The sequence below is a fragment of the Lichtheimia ornata genome (assembly GCF_029851405.1).
Source record: "Lichtheimia ornata isolate CBS 291.66 chromosome Unknown scaffold00002, whole genome shotgun sequence".
Lineage (NCBI taxonomy): Eukaryota > Fungi > Mucoromycota > Mucoromycetes > Mucorales > Lichtheimiaceae > Lichtheimia > Lichtheimia ornata.
Window position 1 is genome coordinate 805,326 of NW_026695322.1, and position 25,450 is coordinate 830,775.

Below are 25,450 nucleotides of genomic sequence, written 5' to 3' on the forward strand. Positions count from 1 at the left end.
CCTCCATTGAAACAAACATATACAAACATCTCCCCGCATCTATGTATATCTATACAATGTATTGTTAATCCCTTTCTCTTTTTTACTCATATATGAATACACTACAAAATTATTTAGACAACCTAAAAGTGATGAATACCAAAATGTTGCACACACACACACACACGGATGAATCGGGCCGAAATCCATATCGGTTTTGGGTGTGCGAACTTGCTCCTTTTTTCCTTGTTTCATTCTTTTTGTACAATATGGCTATTGTAGACAAGCCGTGGGCACGTCTTGCTCTTAATATCGTTGGCTTCATTTCCAATTGCTATGGTTTCTCGGTTGTTGGCGTCTTCCCACCCGAAATTGGGTTTGGTGGCATCTTCCAAGTAAGCACAATGAAGCCAAATGGCAACAAGGACGATTTGTTCATCGCGTTGACATGGATACAGTTCCTTACCATGATTGGTCTGAGCGTGGCAACGCTGGCGTTTGCATTGAAAATCTTGCGTTTTGCTGTTCCTGGTGCCCTGGAAGGTAATTATGCATGCATGCAGCAGTAGGGTGATGATGCTAAAAGGGGAACAACACATTATTCAGGGTTCTATCGTCACATTGCCTATGTGGCTACACCTGTAAGTCGAATTGAAAGGCACACAAAAGTTAGATGGCTCATTGTGTTGTTATGATAGATGGAAGGTTTAATCACATTGTTGTATTGGCCCATGGTACTCTACAGCCGTGACCTACTTGCAGACCAAGAGATGCCTTTTGAGTTACCATTGACATTGGATATGGCGTTGCATTTTTGGCCAGCTGTGTTGTTATGGATCGACTTTTTGGTGTTCGATGCCGAGTTTAAACGATCCAAGGCCCATGTGCTCACCATCTATGTATTCACTGTCATTTACCTTGGCTGGTCCACTTATTGCTTTACTCGCAATGGCTTTTGGGTATACCCATTCCTTGCTGAATTCTCTACCGTCGGACGCATGACCTTTTTCATGTGCTGTGGTAACCTTTGTGCCGGCATGTATGAAGCAGGTAAAGCATTGATTGACTCACGCACAACAACATAACAAAGACTGACGAACTCATGATCACACACTTAGGCGCTTACATTCACTCTAAACTTCATGTTCCCAAACCCAACATCAAGGCAAAGACCCAATAACCCCATTTGAGAATATATATCAATGTGTGTATTTAACGATAATACAATTCCAAATTCATGCCATTATGGATCTCGTCTAATAAAAATGGAATGAGTTAACTGCGTTGCGTGTATCCCCATGGCAACCAACACTTACAATCATCCAAAGTGATATGGTCCTTGTACTCCTTGTACCACTTTTTGAGAATAATCTTTGCGGGATCCGTACCAATCTGCGCTGCGACAAGCTTCTTGAAATCACCCACAGTATCTTTGGGGCTGCATTTGACACGCGCCTTTTTGCCCAGTCGATCATTGACTTCCACTTCGATGAGATTGTATTGGGGTGTAGGCTTGGCAACTTTCTTGGGCTAAATATCATTTGCATCAATAAACCATCCAAGTCCCTCATTGTATATGGTTGAAAGAGAAAGAATGCTTACCTTGTCTTTATCTTTGCTGCTGCTGCTGCTAGCAGGCTTGGGGGATCGACGGCGTTTAGGTGATCTAGAGCGACTCCTATCATCACGACGGTGTCTTCTTGGTGATCGAGAACGTCGTCTTGGAGACCGTGATCGATGACGACGAGGTGATCTTGAACGAGAACGGTGACGATGGCGGGATCGATGGCTGTCATCACGATCGTCCTTGTCGCGATGCTTGCTCTCAACACTATCCTTGTCAGCTATTGATACCCATGTTAGACTTTTCACATTGCCATTTGAATAAAAGAGGCTCTTGCTCACTTGCCCTTGTCGTGCTTTTTGAATCGCAACATGATGTATAGAGTGGGAAAGAGTGGGTTGGTGTCTGCAGGAAAAAGCGACGGCTGAGATTTTTATGTCATGTATGCCTCAAAAAGTCCTATGTATGAACCCATTCCCAGTGATACTCAATGGTCTTTTTTTAAGTGGCCTTCACGTTAAACATAACCGATCTCGATGAAAGGAGCAGTTGCTATGCTCATCACACAACATCTTTCAAGCCAAAAACAAGCATGCCATAGCAGTAGTAGTCGTGTGATTATTGTTGGATAAGATGCAATCTAATTTATTCCCATTCATCATCATCTTCATCAGACTCGTCATCACTTTGCATAGCCGTTTTGCGTTGTTGAAGTACAGCTGCCAAACTTGATGCCAAATCACCACTTCCTGCAGCTGCAGCAGCACCAGCACCAACAGCAGCACCAGCACCCACAGCTGCTGCAGTTCTTGCACCACTACCAGGTGATGAGGATGGTGAAGAATCAGCTGGAACAGAACGTAATGTACCTCCTTTTTTGAGAGATGAGAAACCACCTGTTGCTCGAATGGATGCCATAAGACTTGAACGACCATCACTACTTGGTGGAACATTGGCTGGGGGAGGTGGTGGAGCTGAAGTATCACCACCACCCATTGGAGGAGGTGGAGGAGGTGGTGGCGGTGGTGGAGCTCCAGCATTGCCCATTGGTGGAGGAGGTGGAGGTGGCGGAGGTGGTGGAGCACCTGCACCCATTGCAGGTTGAGGAGGTGGAGGTGGTGGTGGTACATTGGGTCGAGAAGATGGATGCATTTGTCTTGTACCACGTGATGGTAATTGAGGAGGAGCTGGTGGATTTGCAGGAATTGAAGGACGTGCAACTGGTGGCGGTGGTGGTGGAATTGGACTTCTTGATGGTGGTGGAGGTGGATTACGACCATTAGCAGTACGTCTTGGAGGTGGAGGTGGTGGAGGTGCACGACGACCTAAGATAGAACAATGAGTAAAATTCAATATAGAGTGATGATGTAACTTACTTGAAGGTGGAGGAGGAGGTGGTGGTGGAGTCTTCTTTGTTGAAGCAGTACGTCCACGACTCGGAGGTGGAGGTGGAGGTGGAGTTCCTGTTGTGCGTTTGGTAGGGGCTGATCCTTTATGTTGCTGCAAAAACTCGTGAATGAAATCCTGGTTTTGATTGATTTCATCTGCAGTGATACCAAGAGAGCGTAACTGTTCAAATACACCATTCCATTCGGGATCATTGTTCTCAATGCTGAATCCTTTCTCGGGAGTATATCCAATATGGCCAACATGCCTGTATAATAATAACATCTTGTTAGCCCTATTCACGCCACAATCCCAAAATGTTCTCCTTTTGTCACTTGACGAACCTAAACTCTGATGGAACGCTGATTTGATTCTTGTCAATACCTCGAGACTTTCGATGTCCCATTTTCTTAATGAATCCACCTTTTCCTTGGTCACCTAGTATCATTCATTGTATCAGCAAGGGTTGTTTCCTCCCTCCCCACCCCAGCTATACATGTCATTTGTACTTACCATCCACCTTTATTGAATCTCGATGCATCACCTTTTTGTAAAACGTCTCAGCTTCTCCTTCATCCACAAATAATAATCCAGCAAGACAATCCTATTATTGAACAACGTGATGATGAGTATAGCGAATAACCGAGTATTGCCCGAGATCCCCAATTCAACTTACATCAGTCTCAAAGGTATGGAAGAATGGCTTGTCATTCATATATTCAAATCCTTCAAACAACTCTTGTTCCCACATGACGCCTTTGTGATTCTATATATGAGACAATGTCCATATGTGTTAGTGTTGCCAAGCATAATAAATTCTCCCTCTCCCATATCGTTTACTCGTCTCGTGTCAATGTACCTCGATATCAATAAGTCGAATAAAAAAAGAGTCGTTTTTGGATCGGTCCTTGCAGAATGCAGCAGCACCCCATAGATTGCTATACGACCATCTGCTCGGATCTGGCGAGGCAACATAAAGACGAGCCACAGCTGCCGTCAGAATTTTCTAAAGCCATGTATGTGAGAAAAAAGGGTGTTGCGACATGAGACCATGACGACAATTACTGAAGTTGGCAACGCTTTCCGAACAATGTTCTTGTCCTGGGCTGTGGGTAGTGTGACGGATGGCATAAGATGTTGCAGTTGCAAGAAGGGAACACCACCAGAGGAACAGGCGTGCTCTTTTAGCTCCGTTCGAAACGAGACAAAAGAGGAAGTTGGGTGAATGGTTACCAAGATACCCGACAACAGTAAATAGATCTAATAATTCAACATGCAAAAACTCGTTTTCTTTTTTATATATTGAACAAAGAGAGACAAAGAGAGAGAGAGAGGTGGTGTATATGTGCGATTCTATACAGTCTATAGTACTAGATTACATTCGACAATGACTGGGGAAAAGGGGGTTGTTGTTGTTGATGGGTAGAGAGTGCGTATGTATGAAAGGGTTGGTTTACCATGTGGGTCTTGAGTCGTGCTTGGCCATGTCTATTATTCTCCAACCACCGGTGATGGGGTTTTGCAAATCCTCAGGCTCCCTTGTAATTACACATGCATAGGTGACTTGTTCAATACGATCCTCTTGACCATATGCAATCTCATGCGTCCTAGCATTGCGGAAGAGCATAATCTCTTGCGTACGGAAAGACATCACAAGCACGGGAATGTCATTTTCAAGAATCTTGGCAGCCACGAGCTATAAACCCCCCATCGTTAATATCCCAATTTGGTAACCCATCCCCCATCTCCCTTCCATGCTTACATCAACATCACGCAAATCTTGGATGCGGCAATCACTGATCAATCCTTGTTGTACCTGAGCTTGGATCACAGCGGTCAAAACATTATAAGTCTATACACATGTTAGTACCTTGTATGCCATCATCACCCTAATCATTCATTCTTACAGCTTCAGAACACCACATCTTGAGAGATTCAACGTCACCCTTGAGGTAAGCTTCCATTACTTCGGGGATGATGTATGTACGGGCCTCACGCAAAAACTTGTCCATGTTGAACGAGGGATCAATCATCTGGAGAGCACGCACAGTTTGAGCTTGTTCAGATTCCTCAAAGATGGAGCCTGTGTAATAAAACATGTCGATTAGGTTGACTTTTTCGTTGTTGTTGTACCCAAAATACACATACCAAAAGTTTCCGAGACGCGATCAGTGAATGCACGGGTATAAGAGACGAAAAGATTATCCGATTCCTCATAGTTTCGTCGAGCACGGAAGATACCTAGATAGTGAAAAGGTTAGATTGATGGGCCCATCAAATAGTAAAAAGATGCCGTACCTTGCATGACAGGGTTCTCTTCCTTAAACTTGTTCCAGCTTTCCTTCCACTTTGAGTCCTTGTGAATGACAATCGATGCACCAGCATTAGGATCCTCGGCAACGGTGCGCTTGGCAGGGTTGCTAGCATCAGCCTTTTGAGCTTCCTCACGCATCTTGCGACGAGCCTCCTTATCCACAAAACCAGTGTATCGACCACTCTCATCCTTGACAACGGTCTTGAAAGAATCACCAATCTTGCCAACGTATTCATTCTTACGAAGGGGCTCGGTGGACTTGTTGATGTTATCAGCTGCCTTCTTGAGTCGCTCAGAGGTCTCCTTTGCAAATTCAGTCTCGCTAGCTTCCTTGAAACGCTTGTTCACGGATTCTCCCACTTTGCCTGCAGCTTGCGAGATCTTTTCAGAAGCTTCACGAAGACGCACGTTTTGTTCACTTTGTTGGGCCTAATGATGGTTGTCGTTAATATCCATATACACATTCTCTTGTTCTTTTTACTTCCTCTTACCTTTGCCTTCTCATACATTTCCTTTGCCTTTCTCAATGCATCGCTCTCGGCCAATTTACCGGATTCGTCTTGCAATGACTTGACACCTTCTTGCAGGTCCTTGTTTTTCTTCATTTGATCTCGAATCGTATCCATAAAGACCTTGAGTGGCGAGCTGTAGTGACGCACTGGCATAGTGTGTTGTGCAACACGAGGAGTCAGACGCACACGAGCTGACGATGACAAGAGCGATCGGTAAGCAGACATTGACAACAACAAATGAGCCAAACGGCGATTTGGGGGAAGAAGAATTATTTTTTGACCGGAAAGATAGAAAAAGCCAGGGATGAAGATGCTTTGGATTATCACTCCGCCCTGTCAGCCGTGAGAAATACCCAATAGTACTCCACAGCTCCTTTCTCAAATTGATTACATTGTTCATCTGTTTCATACTTAAACCATTCTAGACAAAATCTATCATCCATGAGCCTTTTTATTGATTTTGATGATGTAGTAAGAGATATACCGTTATCCGCTGGAAAGTAATATACATGATGCACTTTTATTATGTCGAAGGAAATTGCATTCTATAAACATGGAGCTTTAGGTACCTTGTTGGTTGCTAACGATGTACGGGTCATGGTGCTTGTATGTACATTTATAGCTCTGTGCGTCTTATAGCATCAATCAGTGAGGATACTAGCATGCAGTAGCACAATGATTAGTAGCTGTGGACTCTGTCAAGCTGTCATGGATGGCCTGCACGAGCCAAGTGCATGTGACTCATGGGATTATCAACCAATGGCTCTACACCTACCTTGTTGCAGCAAAGTATAGATCACGACACCATCCGACAGGTCTCCATGGCTACGCATATTATCAGCTTGATATGATATTACCTGGATACGATGGGATCAATGCTTTACACCATCGTCAAAGTAACAATTGAAGCTGCTCCCAGCCCGAGAATTGGATCAGAAAGTGTTCACAAAGGTAGGTTTGTAGGTAATGCAGAAGAAGAGGATGTGTGTGCGTGTGTCTCATTGGTACGAAGAAGAGATGAAAGCGGTCGAAAAGTTGTTAAAGGTCAAGTTGATGAGATGGTTATGGTTGACTAACACGATGGCAACAACCAAAATTAACCAGCTGATGTTGTCATTACACAAGATGAGGAGCACATACGTCATTGATTAATGCACAAGACAACAGCTGAGTATGATCCGTGCCAAGCTTGCGCAGCACACGTTATATAAAGGTGCGCCACAATTCTGTCTCCTGATCTGTTCCATCGTTTTCTTTTACTCTTATACCTATCATGAAAAAGAAACTCACCCCGTCATTCAACATCAACTCTCCCATTCCTACCAAGCTTGCTGGCAAGTGTCATTACTCGTACGGTCGTCACTCAATGAGCATATTGTTCTCAACTAACACTTGGTTTTGTAAACCTTTAGGCGAGTGCAAGAAAGCTGCCCGTATCCTTAACGGCTTTATTGGTTAGTAGATCAAGCAAAAGGAAACGATGGGGATATGCATATTAAAGAGCCCTTTTGCGTGTGTAATAGATCCTGGAGAAGGCTTTGACAAGATCATCCCACCATCCATCCTTGCCAACGCTAAAGGTCTTGCCATATACACGGTATTAAAGGGCGGTTTTCTTTTCACGGCACGTGGTGGATCAGGATTGGTAGTAGCAAGGTATGTAAAGGAAGAAACATGATCCATGTATGCATAAGTTGTGGCTCACTATTCAAATTTTAGATTACCTGATGGCTGTGAGTGATTCTATATCATGTGGATTTGACAACAATGACTCATTCGATGATTTTGTATAGCTTGGTCCGCTCCATCTGCTATTGCAACTGGAGGTATCGGGGCAGGGGGTCAGATTGGTGCCGAGTTGACCGACTTTGTACTCGTGTTGAATACCAAGGAAGCTGTCAAGACATTCAGCCACTTTGGAAGTATCACACTTGGAACCAATATATCAGGTAAATCCAAAAGAAGGGAGATTGAAAGGATATCTTCTTTAACAAAAGGCATTATCTAGTGGCTGCCGGACCTATTGGAAGGAATGCTGAAGCTTCAGGGGCTGCTACTCTGAAACATATTGCTGCCATTTACTCTTACAGCAAAACCCGTGGATTGTTTGCAGGTACAGGGAGTAAAAGAGATGAATGGATTGGATATGTATTGATGAACCCTTTTTCGTTAGGCGTATCATTGGAAGGATCGGTTATTATCACCAGGTCGGATGCCAACACTAAGATGTATGGTCGATCAGTAACAGCCAAGGAATTGCTCAATGGCACTGTTCCTCCTCCACCAGAAGCGGATGCATTGTATCGGGCATTGGGTGCTAAATTTCACACATTGGGCAACACAGCGGCATCTTATCGACGTGGTGATTTGGATGAAAATGGGAATGATCAAGGCACTGGCAAGGTGTATCGAAGTACGACTATATCAAAACCAGGCACACTTAAACGACCACCTGCTATTACAGCACAAGCAAGATCACCTCCACCACCTGCATATCATCATCAACCAGCTCATTCATACGACAAAATGGAACCAGCACAACCATCATCACCGCCCACTAGAAACATGATGCCAGCATCTGCAGCTGCTCCTTCGCCACCACCAGTAGCTCCACGAAGACCAATGCCTCCTCCTGTTAAACCACGAGAACCCATGGCTAGAGCACTATATCCTTACAAAGGTGAACAACCAGGGGATCTATCATTTGAAGAAGGACAAGTCATCGTCATCATCGAAAAGACCGATAGTCAAGATGACTGGTGGACTGGCAAAATCGGCAACCAAACGGGTGTGGTAAGTTTTTGTGTAGAGGGGGAAGTTTTTCGTTTGATGTACAAGTTGCTTACAGGTTGCTTCTACACCATTGTAGTTCCCAGCCAATTACGTTCAGTTGGAGTAGACTCATTATGTATACCCCCATTGTAGCCGCATTAAGTTCAATGTATTTACCCACCTCGCATTAATACATATATCTGCATTCATTATTCAATTCCAATAATCTCATTTGGGCTAGCAGCAGGGGCTGCTCGCTTCACTTGTGAGCTTTTGATTGTGTCGTTGAATGGCATTCAATCCTCCGTTCATAGCCTCTTCCACATTACATCCATCCATTCAAAGATTTCATCATGAAGCGTGAAGTCTTTGTGAAAACGAAGTTGATCGACGTGGTCGAGAGCATCTTGTGTGAAACACTTGAAAGGCGATGACGATCAGCAAATGAATATTGGCATTGAGAACGATAACGAGGTTCAGAGAACGGCAACGAGAAAAACAATGACACAGCAGGTAGAAAGCTTGTCCATCACCCCCCGCTTTAACTAAATTTAGGTACTTTCCATTACCAGTGTTGTATGCGTCTTGATCCCTTCTTACTTATACTGTATCAAGTGGCAGTTTACAAATAACTTACCAATTTGATTCTTCTGATATTGGATGATGTTTCTGTGTTTGAGCGTTGTTCAGTCAAATCCACTCGGATCAAGAAAGTTGAATGATGGACATGCTCGGCTGGAGCAGGACAATCGTTCGTATGCATTGGAGTGGACAACAATGGAGAATGGGAGGACTAAGGTTATTAGCTGGCATTTTGAACTATTCCTAAATAGTGTACAAGAATCATGCATCGCCTGTGCTGAATGACTCAAGGTACACAAACACGCCCTCTGCATCTTTTGCTCTATTATAGTCATACTACTTTACATTAAACAAAGACCACTTTTCATATAGCATCACGCTTACAAACATAAAGGTGCCTGTATCTCCAAACTTTACAATCAAACGTGGGCTCTTTAATAGATCAACGTGCTTGCCGGGGTCAAAGGAATCTTGTGTCAAAGTATGAAGTTCATCGTGGGCGATCCCAGATTTCGCAATGTCGCTACCAGCCAAACTGGATCCGGGGCTCAACCTCTTTCGACGATGACCAAAAAAAATATTTTTTGGGCTAGTTGCGACATTGAACGCGAAACTTTCACACAAGGTGCTGTTGGCCAAGCCGAGCCCATTGCTCTATTCAAAACCCCACGTTTCATTGTAAAGTTTGGAGATACAGGCACATTTATGTTTGTAAGCGTGATGCTATATGAAGAGTGGTCTTTGTTCATTGTCAAGTAGGTGGACCCTGACAGAGCAAAAGATGCAGAGGGTCGTGTTGTGTAGCTCAGCTACTTTGCATGACTGCAAGGATGGAAGGATGATATTGCATACTATTGACAATAGCCCATACATTGGCTGCAAATAGCCACTTTTGTGCATTCCGAACTTTTGTGCATTCCATCATAATAGAACGATGCTCCTCCTCCAGACATTCATTTCCTTGATTCAATTATCTTGATCCGAGCTGATTAGGCTGAGCTACGGTCAAAAAGAGATTACATCAATCCATACATCAGCATACATTCGAATGTCTCAGCTGATTAATCCTTGTTCGACTGTAGCTCAACCAAATCAGCTCGGATCAAGCTACTTGAATCATGGAAATGAATGTCTGGAGCAGGAGCATCATTCCCATCACGTGAATGCTGATTGTATAAAAGTGGCTATTAGCTGCCAATGTATGACCTGAAAATGAGGGTTGCGTACCTATCATGCATTGTCCCTGAAGTCCTGATTTTTTAGATGAGTTACCCAAAGAGGTCCTTCTGCATCTTTGGCTCTCCAGGGTCTAGCTACTTTACATTAAACAAAGACCACTTCAATTATAGCATCACGCTTACAAACATAAAGATGCCTGTATCTCCGAACTTCACAATGAAACGTGGGGTTTTGAATAGAGCAATGGGCTCGGCTTTGCCAACTGCACCTTGTGCGAAAGTTTCGCGATCAAGCTTGCCAATCCCAGATTTCGCAATGTCGCCACCAGCCAAACTGGATCTGGGGGTGGACCTCCTCTTCGACGACGACCAAAAAAATATTTTTTGGGCTAGTTGCGACATTGAACGCGAAACTTTCACACAAGGTGCTGTTGGCCAAGCCGAGCCCATTGCTCTATTCAAAACCCCACGTTTCATTGTAAAGTTTGGAGATACAGGCACATTTATGTTTGTAAGCGTGATGCTATATGAAGAGTGGTCTTTGTTCATTGTCAAGTAGGTGGACTCTGGCAGAGCAAAAGATGCAGAGGAACCTCTTTGTGTAACTCAGCTACTTTGCATGACTGCAAGGATGGAAGGATGATACTGTATACTGTTGACAATAGCCCATATACTGCCCGCTAGCAGCCATTTTTTCACAATCAGCGTTGTTGCAAAATCCACTTCATGTGAACGATTCTCCTGCTCCAGCCGAGCATTTCCATCATTCAAGTTTCTTGATCCGAGCCGATTTGAGTGAGCTACGCTGGAACAGCAAACTTGAAAATTAATGAATCGCAGACCCTGCGAATGTCTCCGTCTTTCAAACTTTTGGACGCTCCCATTCCAAATTTTCAAATGAAGCGTGAAGTTTTTATTAGAAAAAGTTAATCAGGATGCTCGAGAGCACCCTTCTGACCAATTCTCAAGTTGGAAGTGAGCAACTTCGGGGCGGTGGGCCGTCCGCTCTTTTGTTGCCCATCATCCACCGTTTGGGCCCTCCCGCATTCAAGACACCCTTAATGAAGTGTATGGTTTTTAAATGAATGAAGTTGATCAGCATGTTGCAGCGAATCTTCTGACAAAGTTTCAGGTTCGAAATGGGGAATCCCAAGATAATACATACTGTATCCATAGATCATGAATCCGGGGATGACCTCCATTTCCGACTTACATAGCAAACCCACATTGCACCCTCCCATTCAATATTTTATAATGGACATGAGGTCTTTTTTAAGACCATGTTGATCAGTATGACCAAGAGCATATTGTGTGAAAGTTTTAGGTTCGAGAGGGGCAATTTCAATATCAAGGTTTGATGTACAGTGTTCATGCATTTATACAAGAGGAGGTGTCCGACCTATTTAATTTCCACTTCTTCCACTCTCAGCTCTTCCCTTTTCCTCTCATTCTCAACTGTTGCCCCATTCAAATATACAACTACTATCTACGAACGATTGTCCTGCTTCAACCCATCATGTCAATCCTGCGATTGTCTTGATCCGAAAGCTTTTGACTCAATGGCAAGTGCATGGCATGTACACAGCTTTCTTGTTACTCTTCTACAACACACGAATCTCTTGACACACCACACCCTTTGCGCGCTTCCTGCTACGATCAATCGTAACAGCATTCATTGCAGCAGTTGCTATTAGCAAGGTCTTGCTCCATTGATTCAAACAGCATTCACAACCTTGTCCCTCTACTACAACACACGCTCTTGCACACTCCTCTGCCACCACCAAACGTGACAGCAGGTGCTATTTCATTGTCTCAGCTACTTGCAGCAACATGTCTTACAGCCTTTTCACGTGAAACAGCAGCTAGCCATTGTATAGAAGCAACTTGATTTACGTACAGCAACTTGCTTTGATACTTACGGATACGAACGGATGATGCCATATCAGCAATCAACTACATCACGATACAACTTCACTTTGTTGAGCAGCGATGGAGAATGACCAAGAAAGGGATTGACCAAAGCAGCCGGATGGAAAAGGAAGCATACGAGTGGCAACATTGGACTTACAATGGCTATGATGGATGGATGCAATCAAGTGCAGTGATGGGGTAGGAATGTTGATTTGGTTATTTGGCGCGTCGCCAGCAGGAACGAAGATGGATCGTGTCACGTGGATACGGCCGAGGATGATGATGGATTGAATGGAATGGACGAACGGTGTTTTGCAGCCATGGATGATATTGGGATACTCAATTCAATGCATGCAGCAGCTATTTTGCAATCATGGATGAAGGATGATTATGGCGGCAGCAATCAAGAATACATAGTACAATGATCCCTGCCCATTCTATGTGATTCACCCGTATATTGTTCAATTTGCAACTTTATCATACAATCCCCGATAAACATCCACGCTACTATGTACTATTCTTCGACTTTTTTCATTGAATGGATACTTGGGGTATCTGATATGAGCAAGATGTGGTCCACTTGGTTGGTTTCTGGATTGAAGAGGGGGGAAATAGAAATAGAAGGTCGGGAAGCGAGGTTGGATCATTTACATCGTCGTAGTATCGAGATGCTCTTGTTCTTTTGCCACAACACTGTTACATGTACCCAAGCTTCCTATCTCACATGCTGATAGTAGACAGCATGAGTTGATGCTCAGCTCTTTGGGCGGGTGAGCATACAGCAGTCAAAGGTCGCATTAAAACATTTGACAGGACTTGAAGGGTCAATTCTATCGGTGGAAAAATGCATGATGGATCCTACTATCATCATCAACCAGCTCACTCATATGACAAAGTGGAATCACCATATCATCCCGCCACTAAAACCATGATGGTAGCATCTGCACCAGCACAAGCATCCGCAGCTCTTGAAAGACCTACACCTCCTCCTATTAAACCACGAGAGTCGTTTTGGCTAAAGCATTTTATCCTTATCAAGGACCATGAATGACCTGGAGATCTATCGTATAAAATTATGATGCCCCATATGCGTCTGCTACAGAATCTCTTTATTCAATTTGAATAACCGTATTTGGATGTGACTGGAAGTACAGTGGTTCGAGCTTCGAGGATGGCTACAGGAGTAACGACAATAAATCGGTGATCAGGGCTGCGGATGGTGCTGTCGCTAGGTCAGCTGAGATTGATATGGCAACCAACGAATGGCAACCCAAGGTGATCAACTGCGGACGACACTTTTTCCCCAAACGAAGTTAACAGTTTGCCATCAAGACCGTGTCGAAGCATCGTACCGAGAGGCGATTATTGTGTGTCTATCTGAGCCTTGGTGTTCGCTTTATTTGGAATAAGTAACAATCTGAAGAGTTTATGATCGGTAAGAACCAAAATCTTGGCTTTGTATTGCTTTGCTGATATACTAATCGCTGATGCCTCTTGCTAGTATCTCTCCCTAGGTGTCGTGGCGAGTTCCTACGTTTGGCATTTGCTGTCGAGAGTGTGTCACCAGCATGGCATCTTATCAAGCGATAAAGCTGCGGAGGGGCAATTATGGTGTGTCTGCCTGAGCCTTGACGTTTGCTTTGTTGGAATACAATGATACATGAGGAGCTTGTGCTATGAGGTAAGAGTAAAAGTGTTGGCTTTGGATTGCTTTGCAGATATACTAACCGTTGATACCTCTTGCTAGTGTCTCTCCTTAAGCGGCGTGGCGATCCAATCATGCATCATCTGAAGAAGTATTCCTACGTTTGGTATTTTGCTGTCGAGAGTGTGTCACCAGCATGGCATCTTGTCAAGCGATAAAGCTGCGGAGGGGCAATTATGGTGTGTCTGCCTGAGCCTTGACGTTTGCTTTGTTGGAATACAATGATACATGAGAGATAGAAAGCATGAGGTAAGAGTAAAAGTGTTGGCTTTGGATTGCTTTGCAGATATACTAACCGTTGATACCTCTTGCTAGTGTCTCTCCTTAAGCGGCGTGGCGATCCAACTGGCATCACGAAGAAGTATTCCTACGTTTGGTATTTGCTGTCGAGAGTGTGTCACCAGTATGGCATCTTGTCAAGCGATAAAGCTGCGGAGGGGCAATTATGGTGTCTGCCTGAGCCTTGACGTTTGCTTTGTTGGAATACAATACATGAGGTTTGTGCTATGAGGTAAGAGTAAAAGTGTTGGCTTTGGATTGCTTTGCAGATACACTAACCGTTGATACCTCCTTGCCAGTGTCTCTCCTTAAGCGGCGTGGCGATCCAATCATGCATCATCTGAAGAATATTCCTACGTTTGGTATTTTGCTGTCGAGAGTGTGTCACCAGCATGGCATCTTGTCAAGCGATAAAGCTGCGGAGGGGCAATTATGGTGATTATGGTGTGTCTGCCTGAGCCTTGACGTTTGCTTTGTTGGAATACGTGGCATAAGAAGAGCTTGTGCTACGAGGTAAGAACAAAAAACACTCGGCTTTGAATTGCTTTGTTGATAAACTAATTGCATGTATCTTGCTAGTGTCTCTCCTTAAGCAGCTTGGCGACCCAATTATGCATCATCTGAAGAAGTGTTCCTACGTTTGGCATTTGTTGTCGAGAGTGTGTCATCACATGGTGTCTTGTCAAGCGATGCAACTTACAGAGTGGCGATTTGCTCTTATGTATCTAGCATCGATGGTCCATTTTTTTGGCAGTTTTAGATTTCTTTTGGCAGAAGAATGTATACGTATATATCGTTATTAATAACAGCACAAAAGTGTATTTGGAGTATCATTGATGAGTGCGACTAAAAGTGTATGATGGATACGCGGGTGGTAATTGCTAGTAATATGTGAAGGGTGGTATGTTAGTATCGGCAAAATAAGGACAAAGCCATGTTTTCTTAATAAAGCCGGTAGGATGTGGGGCCCTTTGACTGCCAACGTTGCTACTATCACGGTTGAAAGCATCTTGCAATATCATTGCATTCGTTTCTGCAACGTCCTGTAAATACAAAGCTGTTCAGAAAAGGGGAACCCATATGGAAGCTAAAAAATCATACTTACCATGTAGCAGTGGACCTTAATATGTATGGGTTGATTAATGATGTTGCGAAGATAGGTGACTCGCGTGAAATGATAAAAACAGGCAGCTGACATTAACAACAACGTGATGCTTGGAATCCATGCACATCATAGAACTCAAAACCCATCGTCTCATTAAGCTTGTACGCAGCCAATAAAAGAAAAGCTTTTGAATACAAAAAGGCAATATATTTGATTACTATAGCATCTAGATGGGTATGTGTATAAAGAAAATGGGGGGTTGGCAAAACTCAATGTCATTTCCAAAAAAGACTCCTTGATCATAGTGCATAAACGTCACATGAGTGTACATCCACAACAGCCGCCACTACCATGGCCCTCTTCCATCTCGAAATTGTCCCGATAACCAGCACCTCCTTTGACGCGTGCTTCTTGATCCTTGTTCATCCGGCGGATTTCGCGTACCACATCATAGAATGATTCATCCACGCCGATACGTTGTTTGGCTGACGTTTCACTAAACGGGCATCCAAATGTCTTTGCAAGATCACGGCCCTCTAGTAAAAGAGAAATAGAAGATATCAATATCATCTCATCCATCCATCTCCTTCTATCCCTTTCCCTCCCCTCCTCCTCCGCTGCATACAAAAAGCTCCCTTCACGACTCCTCATCCCATTGTGTGTGTGTGTGCACATGATCCCCTTGATTTACCTTGACTTGACACCTGTCGTTCGGATTCGAGATCACACTTGTTGCCGACAAGCACCATGGGGAAAGAGTCGCGGTCCTTTACACGTCGAATTTGTTCAAAGAAGGTACTGATTTCTTCAAAAGATAAACGGGATGTGATAGAGTAGACAAGGATAAAGCCTTCACCATTTCGCATGTATTGCTCACGCATGGCACTAAAAGCATTCCCATGTAAGATACGTAGATCATTCTTCCCTTATGATGCTTTTTTTTTACCTGTATTCCTCTTGACCAGCCGTATCCAAGACATCCAAAAGAGCCGTTTCATCATCAATCACGCATTGCTTGCGATACGAGTCTTGTAGATGCACGCGTCGTTAATCACATGATATAAGGAGAGCGACTACTACTGCTGCTACTACTGCCTGCTTACATACCTTCGATAGTGGGGTCATACTCGTCCACAAAGTGCGATTGAATAAACTGAATGGTAAGAGCCGACTTGCCAACACCTTTGATGAAGCGAATGAGAAGGGTGTATAGAATGTGTGTAGGTGTGTGTGTTTGCATGGACCACTACTACTTACCGCCTCCACCGACAATGACAATCTTGTACCTGAACTTCGAGAGTCAGCAACACTGTGTGCCTGTATGTAGCAAGACTGGAATGGGGTGAAGGGGAAATGTCATCTTACTCTCGCAGGAATGAAGCATTCGACATGGTGTGCAAGAGGTGTTTTGAGTAGTAGTTGTAGTAGTAGTAAAAGAAGGAGAAAGTGATCGGAAAGTCTCTCACGTACGCTCTCACACACACACTCTTACATATCATTCAATCCAAAGAATGAATTCTAAACTGGTACCACCTCAAAGTGATCAGCAAATCTCTCCCATCCAATCCTCTTCATGTTGCACTGCAGGGTCCTTACACAACATGGCCCTCTCTCACTCTTTCTCTTATATTGTACACTAAGTAATAATAAACATTTGAGGATGCATGATGTTATATAATATATGGATATTGGGGTTGCAATAGAATGAAAATGGGTATCACAAACAAAATAAGGCTGGGAATAAGATTGGGCGGGGAAATAATCATCATCATCATTATCAAGTGGATGCGCTGGATGCTGCCCCCCATACATCAATCGGTGGTTGCTGATTCCAAGCATGATGCGGGTAAAATCCAGATACCATGGCAGGCGCTGCTGCTACTGTTGTCATTTGTGGCTGCAATTGCTGTGGATCTATTCCTGATGTTGATGGTGGTGGGAATGACGGCTGTTGTTGTTGTTGTTGGTCCTGCAACTGTTGTTGTACTAGCAAATGTTGTTGTTGTTGTTGTAATAATTGTTCATGGGATTGCTGTAATGGCATGTGCTGTTGGTCATGTGGTGGTTGTATTGACAGCTGCTGCTGCTCTTGTGGTTGTTGTAATGGTAATTGTTGTTGTTGTTGTTGCTGTGCAAGTGGAACAAAGGTAGGTAGGTCCAATGCCCAATCTTGACGGAAAAAGTAAGTCTGCTCCTCATCATCTCTTCCTCCATTAGCCATATTAACCCATGGTTGTTGAGGATCATTGCTTGTATTACTGGTAGCAGCAACAGTTGCAGGTGACACATAATGATTGGTGCTACTTGTTGTCAGGGACATGTTTGGTATTCCTTCCATCTGCATAGCATGGGCGTTGTCAAAGGGAGCCGCGCCAAATAAAGGCTGTTGTTCGGAAGCCATTGTCACAAAGATATCATCAAAGGTGGAATTAAATGTTAATGGAGGCTGTGATTGTTGCTGTGCCAAAGGCGTATCCGTGGCAACGGTTGTTGTGGTAGCTGGATATTGCTGCTGCTGATGTTGTGTTGATTGATTCATGGGGACACTGCCATTATACCCACTTGATTCTGAAACTACTGTACTTGAAGATGATGCTGGTGTTGTTGGCGTTGTTGTTGATGATGATGATGATGCTGGTACAGGTGCACCTGCGCGTCGTTTTCTTGACGTCTTTGTTGGCGGCTTTTTGAATGGGATAAATTTGACAGCACCCGTTCGACTTGTATTGTTATTGTCACGTGCGTTGTTATGGTTGTTGTTGTTATTGTTGTTGTTGTTATTGTTGTTGCTGCTATTGTTGTTGCTATTGTTACTGCTAATGTTGAAGGATCGTTCAGTGGATGGTTGTGGTGTTGGTGGTACGTGTTGTTCAAATACGATAGTATCAGCATGTTCAATGGCGGGTGATGATTCGCCTGCTGCTTTTAAGACAGGGGTGAATTGCAAGTAGAAAGGTGTACTGGCTTGTGCTGTGCATGCTTCTTTGCGTATAAGATCCGCTGCATAATCCGAAAGAATTGAATCAGGTCGACTATCAAAGCGTTCTTGAAATGCACTTATGGTTTGTGTCAAGGATGATTTGGGCGGTGATTGGAGCTTCTCAAGAACGGCCATGCTACGTAAAAAGTTGATTTCACCATTCATGATAGTTTCAGCGTCATGTTGGGAGGATGCATTCATGAGATGTAATCTGGTGGCGGTCAATATGGCATACAAGGATTCGGATCGATTGACGAGGTATTGCAAATCAACAAGCGGAAGCTGATAAACAGTGTGGATGATGATGGTCGCTGACGCTGAGCATATTTCAAAGGAGGGTCGTGTCTCAGAGTTCTTTCTGCTATAGCCAGGTTTTGTTTGCACCTCATCCACATAAGGCTGATGTAAGAGAATCAACATGCAATACAACATGAGCATCTTTTGGATATCAAAGAGTCGCTGAATCCCGACAACGCCTTGTGGATACTTGTCGACCATGGATTCTTTCATCAATGAAGCTATCCATGAATCCAATGTAGAAAGCATAGCCTCTTGATGCTAAAAGAGTTGTATGTGAGTGGACTTTTTTGTCAATAACGTTGTTATTATTTACCAGGGAAGGAGCACGGAAATCAGCCGATTGAGCCGAGAAATTAAAGCGCAAGACACGACCAATGACCTTGCTGATGTCGATCAAGCAGTTAAAGTTGCGTAGATACACCTCAGCCCCGGGATCCTGCCGCTCTTCTTCAGTGAGCTTAGGTAGTGTGACATCACTAGAAAAGGAATAGATCAAAAACCCAAATCGTTGAGGTTCGCTTTGTCAGCTACGCATTGTTTGTAAATAAAAAGTATTGATGCCTGAAACTCACATGTCCTTTTCGTCAAAGGTAAAAGGCCGACCTGTCACCACACATAGCAAACGATCACATACAAAGGCAACCCAAAAGACACGAGCCGCCAGCTCTTGATCAGCCGGGTTTGGGCTTACGTTACACATTCTATGCAGGCCAAGGTCTTGCACCATGGTGAAGGCTTCTCCAGCCAATGCCCAAGAATAGTTGGTGTAGGGGTGGATCTTGGTACGTTCCATAAAAGTCGACAACATAAGCAAAGCTGCAATAGAGCTGATGCATGGATAACCAAAATAGACTTGACGAAAAGCCAATGCTTGTTGCATACAAAAAGATTGCCTCGTATCTCTCAATCGGTCTGAAAATTGTGCTGCTATGGTGAATGCTGAATAGAAAAAGAATGGCGATAAAAAGGATGATTGTTCATTGTTGATGCATTTCTCAAGTTCAGCCTCGAAAACCGAGCGTCGGAGGACAGGTGTTGGTGGATGAAAGTGCGTGTAAAATAGATCCACAAGCTCTCGTTGATCTTGTCTTGGCAACTCATTTTCAGGCGGTGGCCAATATATCGCGTCAGCATGTGGTAGTAATCGATCATTCGCTGATGCACTGATGAAGGGTGCTCCTGGTTGCTTTAATGGCGAAAAGGCTTGTTGTCTCTCCACAACATGACCGTATACACCCATCCACGAGATGTTCCATCCCTCGGCTCTTGAAGCCGTTTCCTCCGTGTTACTATGACCACCGCCATGCGCATTAGGCGATGACCTTGTCCTGGAGCGACTACTCTGTTCATAAAGGAAAAATAATACATTGAGCTGATATACATTGAACACGCCTATTGCATATTGACCTTCTTCCTTGGACCATTGTAATGTTGATATGATTTGACTGAAAGACCAAAGCCTGTGTCTTTTTGTAGCTTTTTTCGTTGGTCGGCAAGTTGCTGGTTGACATCTTTGGCTGGCTTGGATACTATCTCCTGGGAAGGGTAACCCAGAGACTTCATTGGCGCAAATTGCGTCTCCATGAACGAAATGGCAAAAGTGAAAGGGGAAGCAAGTAGACGAGGAAAGAGAAAAAGTGACGAGAAAGAAAAGAAGAAAAAAACCCAGTGGGTGCCAGGTCGTGCTACAATTACATAGACTCAACATGGTTACATCCTGCACAACCTTAACTACATGAAACGACTGACACTCATCATTTTCCCATCACATCCCAACTATAAAAAAGAACATGTCTCGTGTTTATACTTTTTTTTGTATGGTGGATTGTGTGTATTGCAACAAGAAATCAAATGCTTAAAAGAGCTCGGCGTTGGTAGGGAACTCGAAGACAACAGCCTTGCCAGTGAGCTTCTTGTACACGGCAGAGAAAGTATCGAGCTTGTACTCCAAAGAGGTGGCATCCTTGGGATCAAGGAAACTAAAATCATCCCATCATCAGTATCCAAGTTATCTCTATCTCACATTGCAAATGCTACTTACGCCTTGATGGTCTTGGAGCCATCAACAGCAACACGAGTACGCTTGCCAACGAGCTCAGAGGGGTAAGCAAGATCCTCAAGGATAGCATCATGGACAGCGGTCAAAGTGCGAGATCTGGGACGAGGTTGCTTGGGGTTCGAGCGACGGCTAGGCTTGGCAAGAACGCGACGCTGGCCAACAAAGACAACATGACGATCAGAGAACTTCTTCTCCAATTCACGAGTAAGTCTATAATCATCATCCACATGTAAATAAAGAGAGAGAGAGAGAGAGAGATCCTTATCAATTGGCTATATCAAATTACCTTTGTTGGATCTTGTGGAAAGCCTTGAGCTGAGGAACAGGAACGAAGATGACAATAGCCTTCTTGCCACCACCAATCTCAACCTATAAAGTCGCATCAATTGATGATTAATATCATTCGTTCTCGTGCTCGTGGGGTGGGTCGTGTGTGGTGTTGGTAGTGGTGGTGGTGGAATAGCGTGGGTTGTATAACTCGTACCTCCTTGGCAGCAGTGATAGAAAGAGGACGCAAGTCCTTCTTCAAATCAGCGACATTGTTCTCCAAATCGACAAGAGCTTGAGCAACGTTGAGCTCGAATTCGTCAGTGGGTTTAGCTCCAGCGAGCTTAGTGATCTTGTGCGAAGCCATCACGGTCGTCGAACTGCAAGTTGACGCATCATTAGGTTAAAAGAGGTTCTTTGAATTCATCCATCTCATCCATCCATTCAATCGATTCATCCGTTGATTTCATCATCCATCCTTTGATATCCTCGCTTGTTCTCTCTTTGTCTCTCATCCTCCATCCTCATCCCACTAGCCATCCTCGTTACCTACCGAAAAGAAGAGGGTGGTTCACAATGGCCACCATCGACCGAGAAGTAGCCCAAACTCCGAAATGATCCACACACACAACACACACACCCATCCCCCTCCTACTCGTCGCCATGACTACCACCTAAAGAGATGCTTCCAAGTATCAATGATTTCATTCTATCCATGGAAAGAATATTAAGCTATACTGTGAGGAGTCTGATAAAGTTAGCCTACATATCACAATGATCATGTGCCTCCACTATCATGCGTCTTTTCAAAATCCTGGGTTACCCCACGTCTACATCTTATGCACGCAGCCAAGTAATATGTATTTTTGTCCCTTAAATCATGATCCAAATCAAGTATATCTATCCTGCTAAACACACTTAATCACCTTCTAATAATATCTACCCTTCCATTGTTGTATCTCATGAGATGGCTGAAGCAGCAAGGATTAAAGTACTGATTACTCAGCCACGACACTTTGGGCAAATGAACGATTCACATGTTGGTGTTGTTGCTTTGAAGCAAGTGTTGTTATTTTATTTGATCAAAAGTCGTAATGGATGAAGATGGCATTTAAGGACCTTGAGTGGGGGCAGGGTTCATTCTGCGCTTGCCACCAATGGCAGTAGTGACGTTGACGAAACGACGGCTGTTGTTGTAAAGATAATCCCAATGTGAATCATCCATGCTTGTGCTGCATGTCATGTATATCTATTACTTACTTGTACACTTGTCTCTTCTTGGCACGACCAGTCAAGGACTTTTTCTTTTCTTGCTTGGCAACCTTGGGGGTTTGAGACTTGACTTTACCAGCACGAGCGAGCGAACCGTGGACTTTACCCTATTGTATTGTTATGGCGTCGTCATGAGTCTTCCATTCACACAATGGTCGATGGGTTGAAGATGAGAGGCAAGCGTGATTCGTTGTCATGCTGAAATGGAGGGCATTGCAAAGGTGTGAAATGGCGAGGCACCTACCATGATGTAGTAGTGAGTGAAAGAGAGAGAGAGGGAAGATAATCGTACTCCTCCAGTGAATAAATTTTTTTGTCGCAGCATCGGCAAATCAACTCGTCAAGCTGCTGCCGCTGCTAGTGGGATCTCCATGGCAACCATCACTTGTGACGAATACATGGATACATTGTAATAACGTCGATGATATGAATATGGCTCCAATTCGTATGGATAGAATAATGAAAACTGTGTAAATGCTGGATAGCTGCAGCAACCGCAGCCGCAGGGATGTAATTACTACTATCCATCTTGGTAGAAAATGAATGTGCACCTGATCATGGTTCTCCTTAAGCTCTCGTTATTTATAGCCTTCGTTTGCGTTCATTCACACACACAAGATCTCGATTGCATCTTACACAAAGACTCAACAACGCCTTCTGGTACATACATCCTTCCTTCAAATGTATAATGTCATGGATGCTACTACTCTTGCTCATGCTTTACTAGATATTTCATCAATTCAGCTACTAATCGTACATTGATACTATTGCCTAGCGTTCGATATTTCTGTTTCAAGGTGCTTGTCTCTGGGAATGAAAACGTGCTTGGGAAGCCCATCAAGTTGGCAACTTCACGCGGTGTAAAGTAACGTAGGCGTAATGGCCGTAAAAGTTCCAATGCTCCTTCCTCATCACCTTGTTCCTTTTTGGCAGTTGCTTTTCCAAAGGTGTCATCGGTCTACAAGCGTGCCCAGCTATGTATCAGCCATTCATCCATATATCAAAGCTGCGATACTTACATCAAGATCCTCATTCATTTGCAGAACCGAGCCTAGAAGAATATCACTTTGAGTATCCTTATTCATATCACCTTCATAGGATAGGACTTACCAGTCGCCTCCACGTAATGATAATATCCTAACATGCACTCGAATCAGGTTATGAACATTCAATGATCCACTCCTAGTCAATGTACCTTTTGTGAAGCAGCAACTACGCTTTGTGCTTGGCTTGACAATATCAAATGCATGTCCATGTTTGAATAAAACCTATTCATTTACATTTAATCCAACCTGGTATAGAATCACATTGACGCAATCATACCTTGTCCGACACTAAATAAGCATCTAAATTCTCCTCTGAGGGATCGAGGTATTCTGACACTTGGGCCACGTTGACAGCGGATGTAGACGCGTTGATCAATTGGTCCTCGTTGGTTAAAGATCGATTGCGGTTGTCGATAAACTCGTTGGACATCTTTTCTGATCCAGGTATAAAGCCAAGGATGGTGCCTGTTGGGGGATATGCAAAGCTGCTTGGTTCTCGTTTTGCCTGATAAAAGGATGAGCAGCTGTATCATCATCATGGTTACACCACACACATCACTGCAACATTTACCAGCAAATAATAACGCATACGAGAATTAGGGATCCCAAGCTGTAGAGGTGTGAGCAAGAATTCTTGAAAGATGTATCCGCATTCCTTGAGTGTCTCAACAAGCATGTCTCTTGAATCCGATTCCTGGGTTACAACATGTTGGATTTAGCCTCGCATGCATGAACAAGAGGGTAGTACAAGATTTCTCACCTCGAATCCTTTGACATTTTCAACAAGCATATACCTTGGTCGGTGCACCATCTTCTTCAACACATCCAACAAGTAGAGAAAACTTCTTGATCGAGCATCTTGACTTCCTTGCTGCAATCCCACACGCGTATAAGGTTGACATGGCGGTGACATGGTCCATACATCTGCAGCCACACGATCATAATACTCCAATGTCAAGGCTTCAATTTGTCGCTGTGTATAAGAACGTCAACATCTTTCTCCTGATTCATGCACCTTGATCATCCCCCAAACACACTTACCTGTCCCACCGTTTTCGATCCAAAGTTATGTTTGTACACCTGATATCCACAACCCATTAGCTGCAAACCTTCTTTTTATGCACATCATCCACTCACATCATTGGCAACGTTATTGATATCGAACGCCTTCACAATCTCAAAGTCCCACTTGGCAAGAGTGGCTGCAAAATGCTAAGCGTCGATCGATTGAAACAAGTCCATGAGAAAATGGGGACGCGGTGTCATTACGTTGCCAGCTGTATACCATGCCACCAATGCCTGAGTAGAATTCAAGCATGCGTAAAGGCTCCATTGCTGCGTTAAGGAATCGGCACTGTCAAGAAGAGGAGGTGGTGGAGGGACGTCTGCTTGAAAAGAGAGATTGAGGAGGAGAGCCGCCGGTGATCAAACCTCAGCCACTTGTACCTTGAAAGAAGACATCATCCATCCATATTGGTCTTGCCATAGTCCAATCTTCAATGTTTCGCTTTTATATTCATTCTTCGGGAACATATAGGGTAAAGTACCCCTTTTTCCTTTTGATTGTACTATTACTATACCATTAACATCATCTTTCTTATGGTGAGAGGTCTTGATCCACAAGAGATAGCTGACCAAGTGCAATCACCTAGTGGCAATGCAGCATTAATTGGATCAGCTGTCAGCAGTGCTATTGTTTCTATCGTATGCAACATCCTGGTCTTGATCACCTTCTTTTTCATTATGTGGTACCGACCCCCAATGGTGAATCGAGTCTCTCTTCGATTGATTGTCTTTTCATGCTTCTGCAACATCATCTATTGCGTCTTTGGAATGCCGACTCCCGCTATCCAGGACAACAATTCAGCTTGTCGGGTGTTAATCTATATCCTCATCGCCACTGATACAATGAGCACTATGAGCCTAGCCATGGTGGGCCTCAACCTCGTCATGATCTTCATTGTCCGCGTCACGCATCCTGTCAAGTTGGAGAAATACTATTACGCTTTGATCACCATATCCGCCGTATTAGCAACCGTCATGCCACTCGCTATTGCTACAGCCCCGGCAAAGAACTCTGGGCAAAACAATTGCTGGTAAAATTTGGTTTTTTGGTTGCCATGGATACATGATGTTGACCTTTTTCATGTTTCAGGTACCATTATTACTTTGTCGGTCGTCTTCAACGTACGTTTAAATGGGCAAGTTGATCATACCAGCGGTCAATAGAACCTCTCGG

The 25,450-nt window shown here is 43.9% G+C and overlaps 10 protein-coding genes across 10 annotated transcripts; 3 read left to right on the forward strand and 7 right to left on the reverse strand.

Annotated features, from left to right (window-relative positions):
* Positions 1-248: 248 nt before the first annotated feature.
* On the forward strand, positions 249-1,159 carry O0I10_000786 (uncharacterized protein; the record flags this gene model as incomplete). The annotated part of the gene is made up of 5 exons (XM_058480891.1): positions 249-374; positions 438-522; positions 586-620; positions 678-1,029; positions 1,098-1,159. 5 exons carry the CDS (start codon positions 249-251, stop codon positions 1,157-1,159), a joined length of 660 nt encoding a protein of 219 aa, XP_058348455.1.
* A 32-nt stretch (positions 1,160-1,191) lies between these two features.
* On the reverse strand, positions 1,192-1,916 carry O0I10_000787 (ubiquitin-like modifier hub1; the record flags this gene model as incomplete). Its single annotated transcript, XM_058480892.1, has 4 exons — positions 1,192-1,235; positions 1,296-1,509; positions 1,582-1,823; positions 1,889-1,916. The coding sequence occupies 4 exons, from the start codon at positions 1,914-1,916 to the stop codon at positions 1,192-1,194; spliced, it is 528 nt and encodes a 175-aa protein (XP_058348456.1).
* Positions 1,917-2,188: 272 nt separating this feature from the next.
* Positions 2,189-4,060, reverse strand: O0I10_000788 (uncharacterized protein; the record flags this gene model as incomplete). Its single annotated transcript, XM_058480893.1, has 7 exons — positions 2,189-2,868; positions 2,920-3,197; positions 3,274-3,367; positions 3,443-3,533; positions 3,606-3,695; positions 3,789-3,935; positions 3,995-4,060. 7 exons carry the CDS (start codon positions 4,058-4,060, stop codon positions 2,189-2,191), a joined length of 1,446 nt encoding a protein of 481 aa, XP_058348457.1.
* A 322-nt stretch (positions 4,061-4,382) lies between these two features.
* O0I10_000789 (uncharacterized protein) lies at positions 4,383-5,980 on the reverse strand (the record flags this gene model as incomplete). The annotated part of the gene is made up of 6 exons (XM_058480894.1): positions 4,383-4,625; positions 4,692-4,781; positions 4,837-5,012; positions 5,078-5,170; positions 5,228-5,672; positions 5,735-5,980. The coding sequence occupies 6 exons, from the start codon at positions 5,978-5,980 to the stop codon at positions 4,383-4,385; spliced, it is 1,293 nt and encodes a 430-aa protein (XP_058348458.1).
* Positions 5,981-7,028: 1,048 nt separating this feature from the next.
* Positions 7,029-8,654, forward strand: O0I10_000790 (uncharacterized protein; the record flags this gene model as incomplete). The annotated part of the gene is made up of 8 exons (XM_058480895.1): positions 7,029-7,089; positions 7,168-7,209; positions 7,279-7,411; positions 7,475-7,488; positions 7,549-7,704; positions 7,764-7,868; positions 7,929-8,548; positions 8,625-8,654. The coding sequence occupies 8 exons, from the start codon at positions 7,029-7,031 to the stop codon at positions 8,652-8,654; spliced, it is 1,161 nt and encodes a 386-aa protein (XP_058348459.1).
* Positions 8,655-15,602: 6,948 nt separating this feature from the next.
* On the reverse strand, positions 15,603-16,678 carry O0I10_000791 (Ras-like protein 3; the record flags this gene model as incomplete). The annotated part of the gene is made up of 6 exons (XM_058480896.1): positions 15,603-15,823; positions 15,979-16,172; positions 16,234-16,315; positions 16,395-16,469; positions 16,545-16,573; positions 16,653-16,678. 6 exons carry the CDS (start codon positions 16,676-16,678, stop codon positions 15,603-15,605), a joined length of 627 nt encoding a protein of 208 aa, XP_058348460.1.
* A 386-nt stretch (positions 16,679-17,064) lies between these two features.
* On the reverse strand, positions 17,065-20,151 carry O0I10_000792 (uncharacterized protein; the record flags this gene model as incomplete). Its single annotated transcript, XM_058480897.1, has 4 exons — positions 17,065-18,825; positions 18,881-19,043; positions 19,140-19,909; positions 19,975-20,151. 4 exons carry the CDS (start codon positions 20,149-20,151, stop codon positions 17,065-17,067), a joined length of 2,871 nt encoding a protein of 956 aa, XP_058348461.1.
* A 271-nt stretch (positions 20,152-20,422) lies between these two features.
* O0I10_000793 (uncharacterized protein) lies at positions 20,423-21,260 on the reverse strand (the record flags this gene model as incomplete). The annotated part of the gene is made up of 4 exons (XM_058480898.1): positions 20,423-20,546; positions 20,609-20,836; positions 20,913-20,995; positions 21,111-21,260. 4 exons carry the CDS (start codon positions 21,258-21,260, stop codon positions 20,423-20,425), a joined length of 585 nt encoding a protein of 194 aa, XP_058348462.1.
* A 744-nt stretch (positions 21,261-22,004) lies between these two features.
* On the reverse strand, positions 22,005-24,544 carry O0I10_000794 (uncharacterized protein; the record flags this gene model as incomplete). Its single annotated transcript, XM_058480899.1, has 12 exons — positions 22,005-22,080; positions 22,154-22,272; positions 22,890-23,123; positions 23,185-23,216; positions 23,276-23,302; positions 23,361-23,433; positions 23,489-23,716; positions 23,783-23,905; positions 23,972-24,184; positions 24,253-24,291; positions 24,349-24,423; positions 24,497-24,544. The coding sequence occupies 12 exons, from the start codon at positions 24,542-24,544 to the stop codon at positions 22,005-22,007; spliced, it is 1,287 nt and encodes a 428-aa protein (XP_058348463.1).
* Positions 24,545-24,810: 266 nt separating this feature from the next.
* O0I10_000795 (uncharacterized protein) lies at positions 24,811-25,421 on the forward strand (the record flags this gene model as incomplete). Its single annotated transcript, XM_058480900.1, has 2 exons — positions 24,811-25,307; positions 25,367-25,421. 2 exons carry the CDS (start codon positions 24,811-24,813, stop codon positions 25,419-25,421), a joined length of 552 nt encoding a protein of 183 aa, XP_058348464.1.
* Positions 25,422-25,450: the final 29 nt, after the last annotated feature.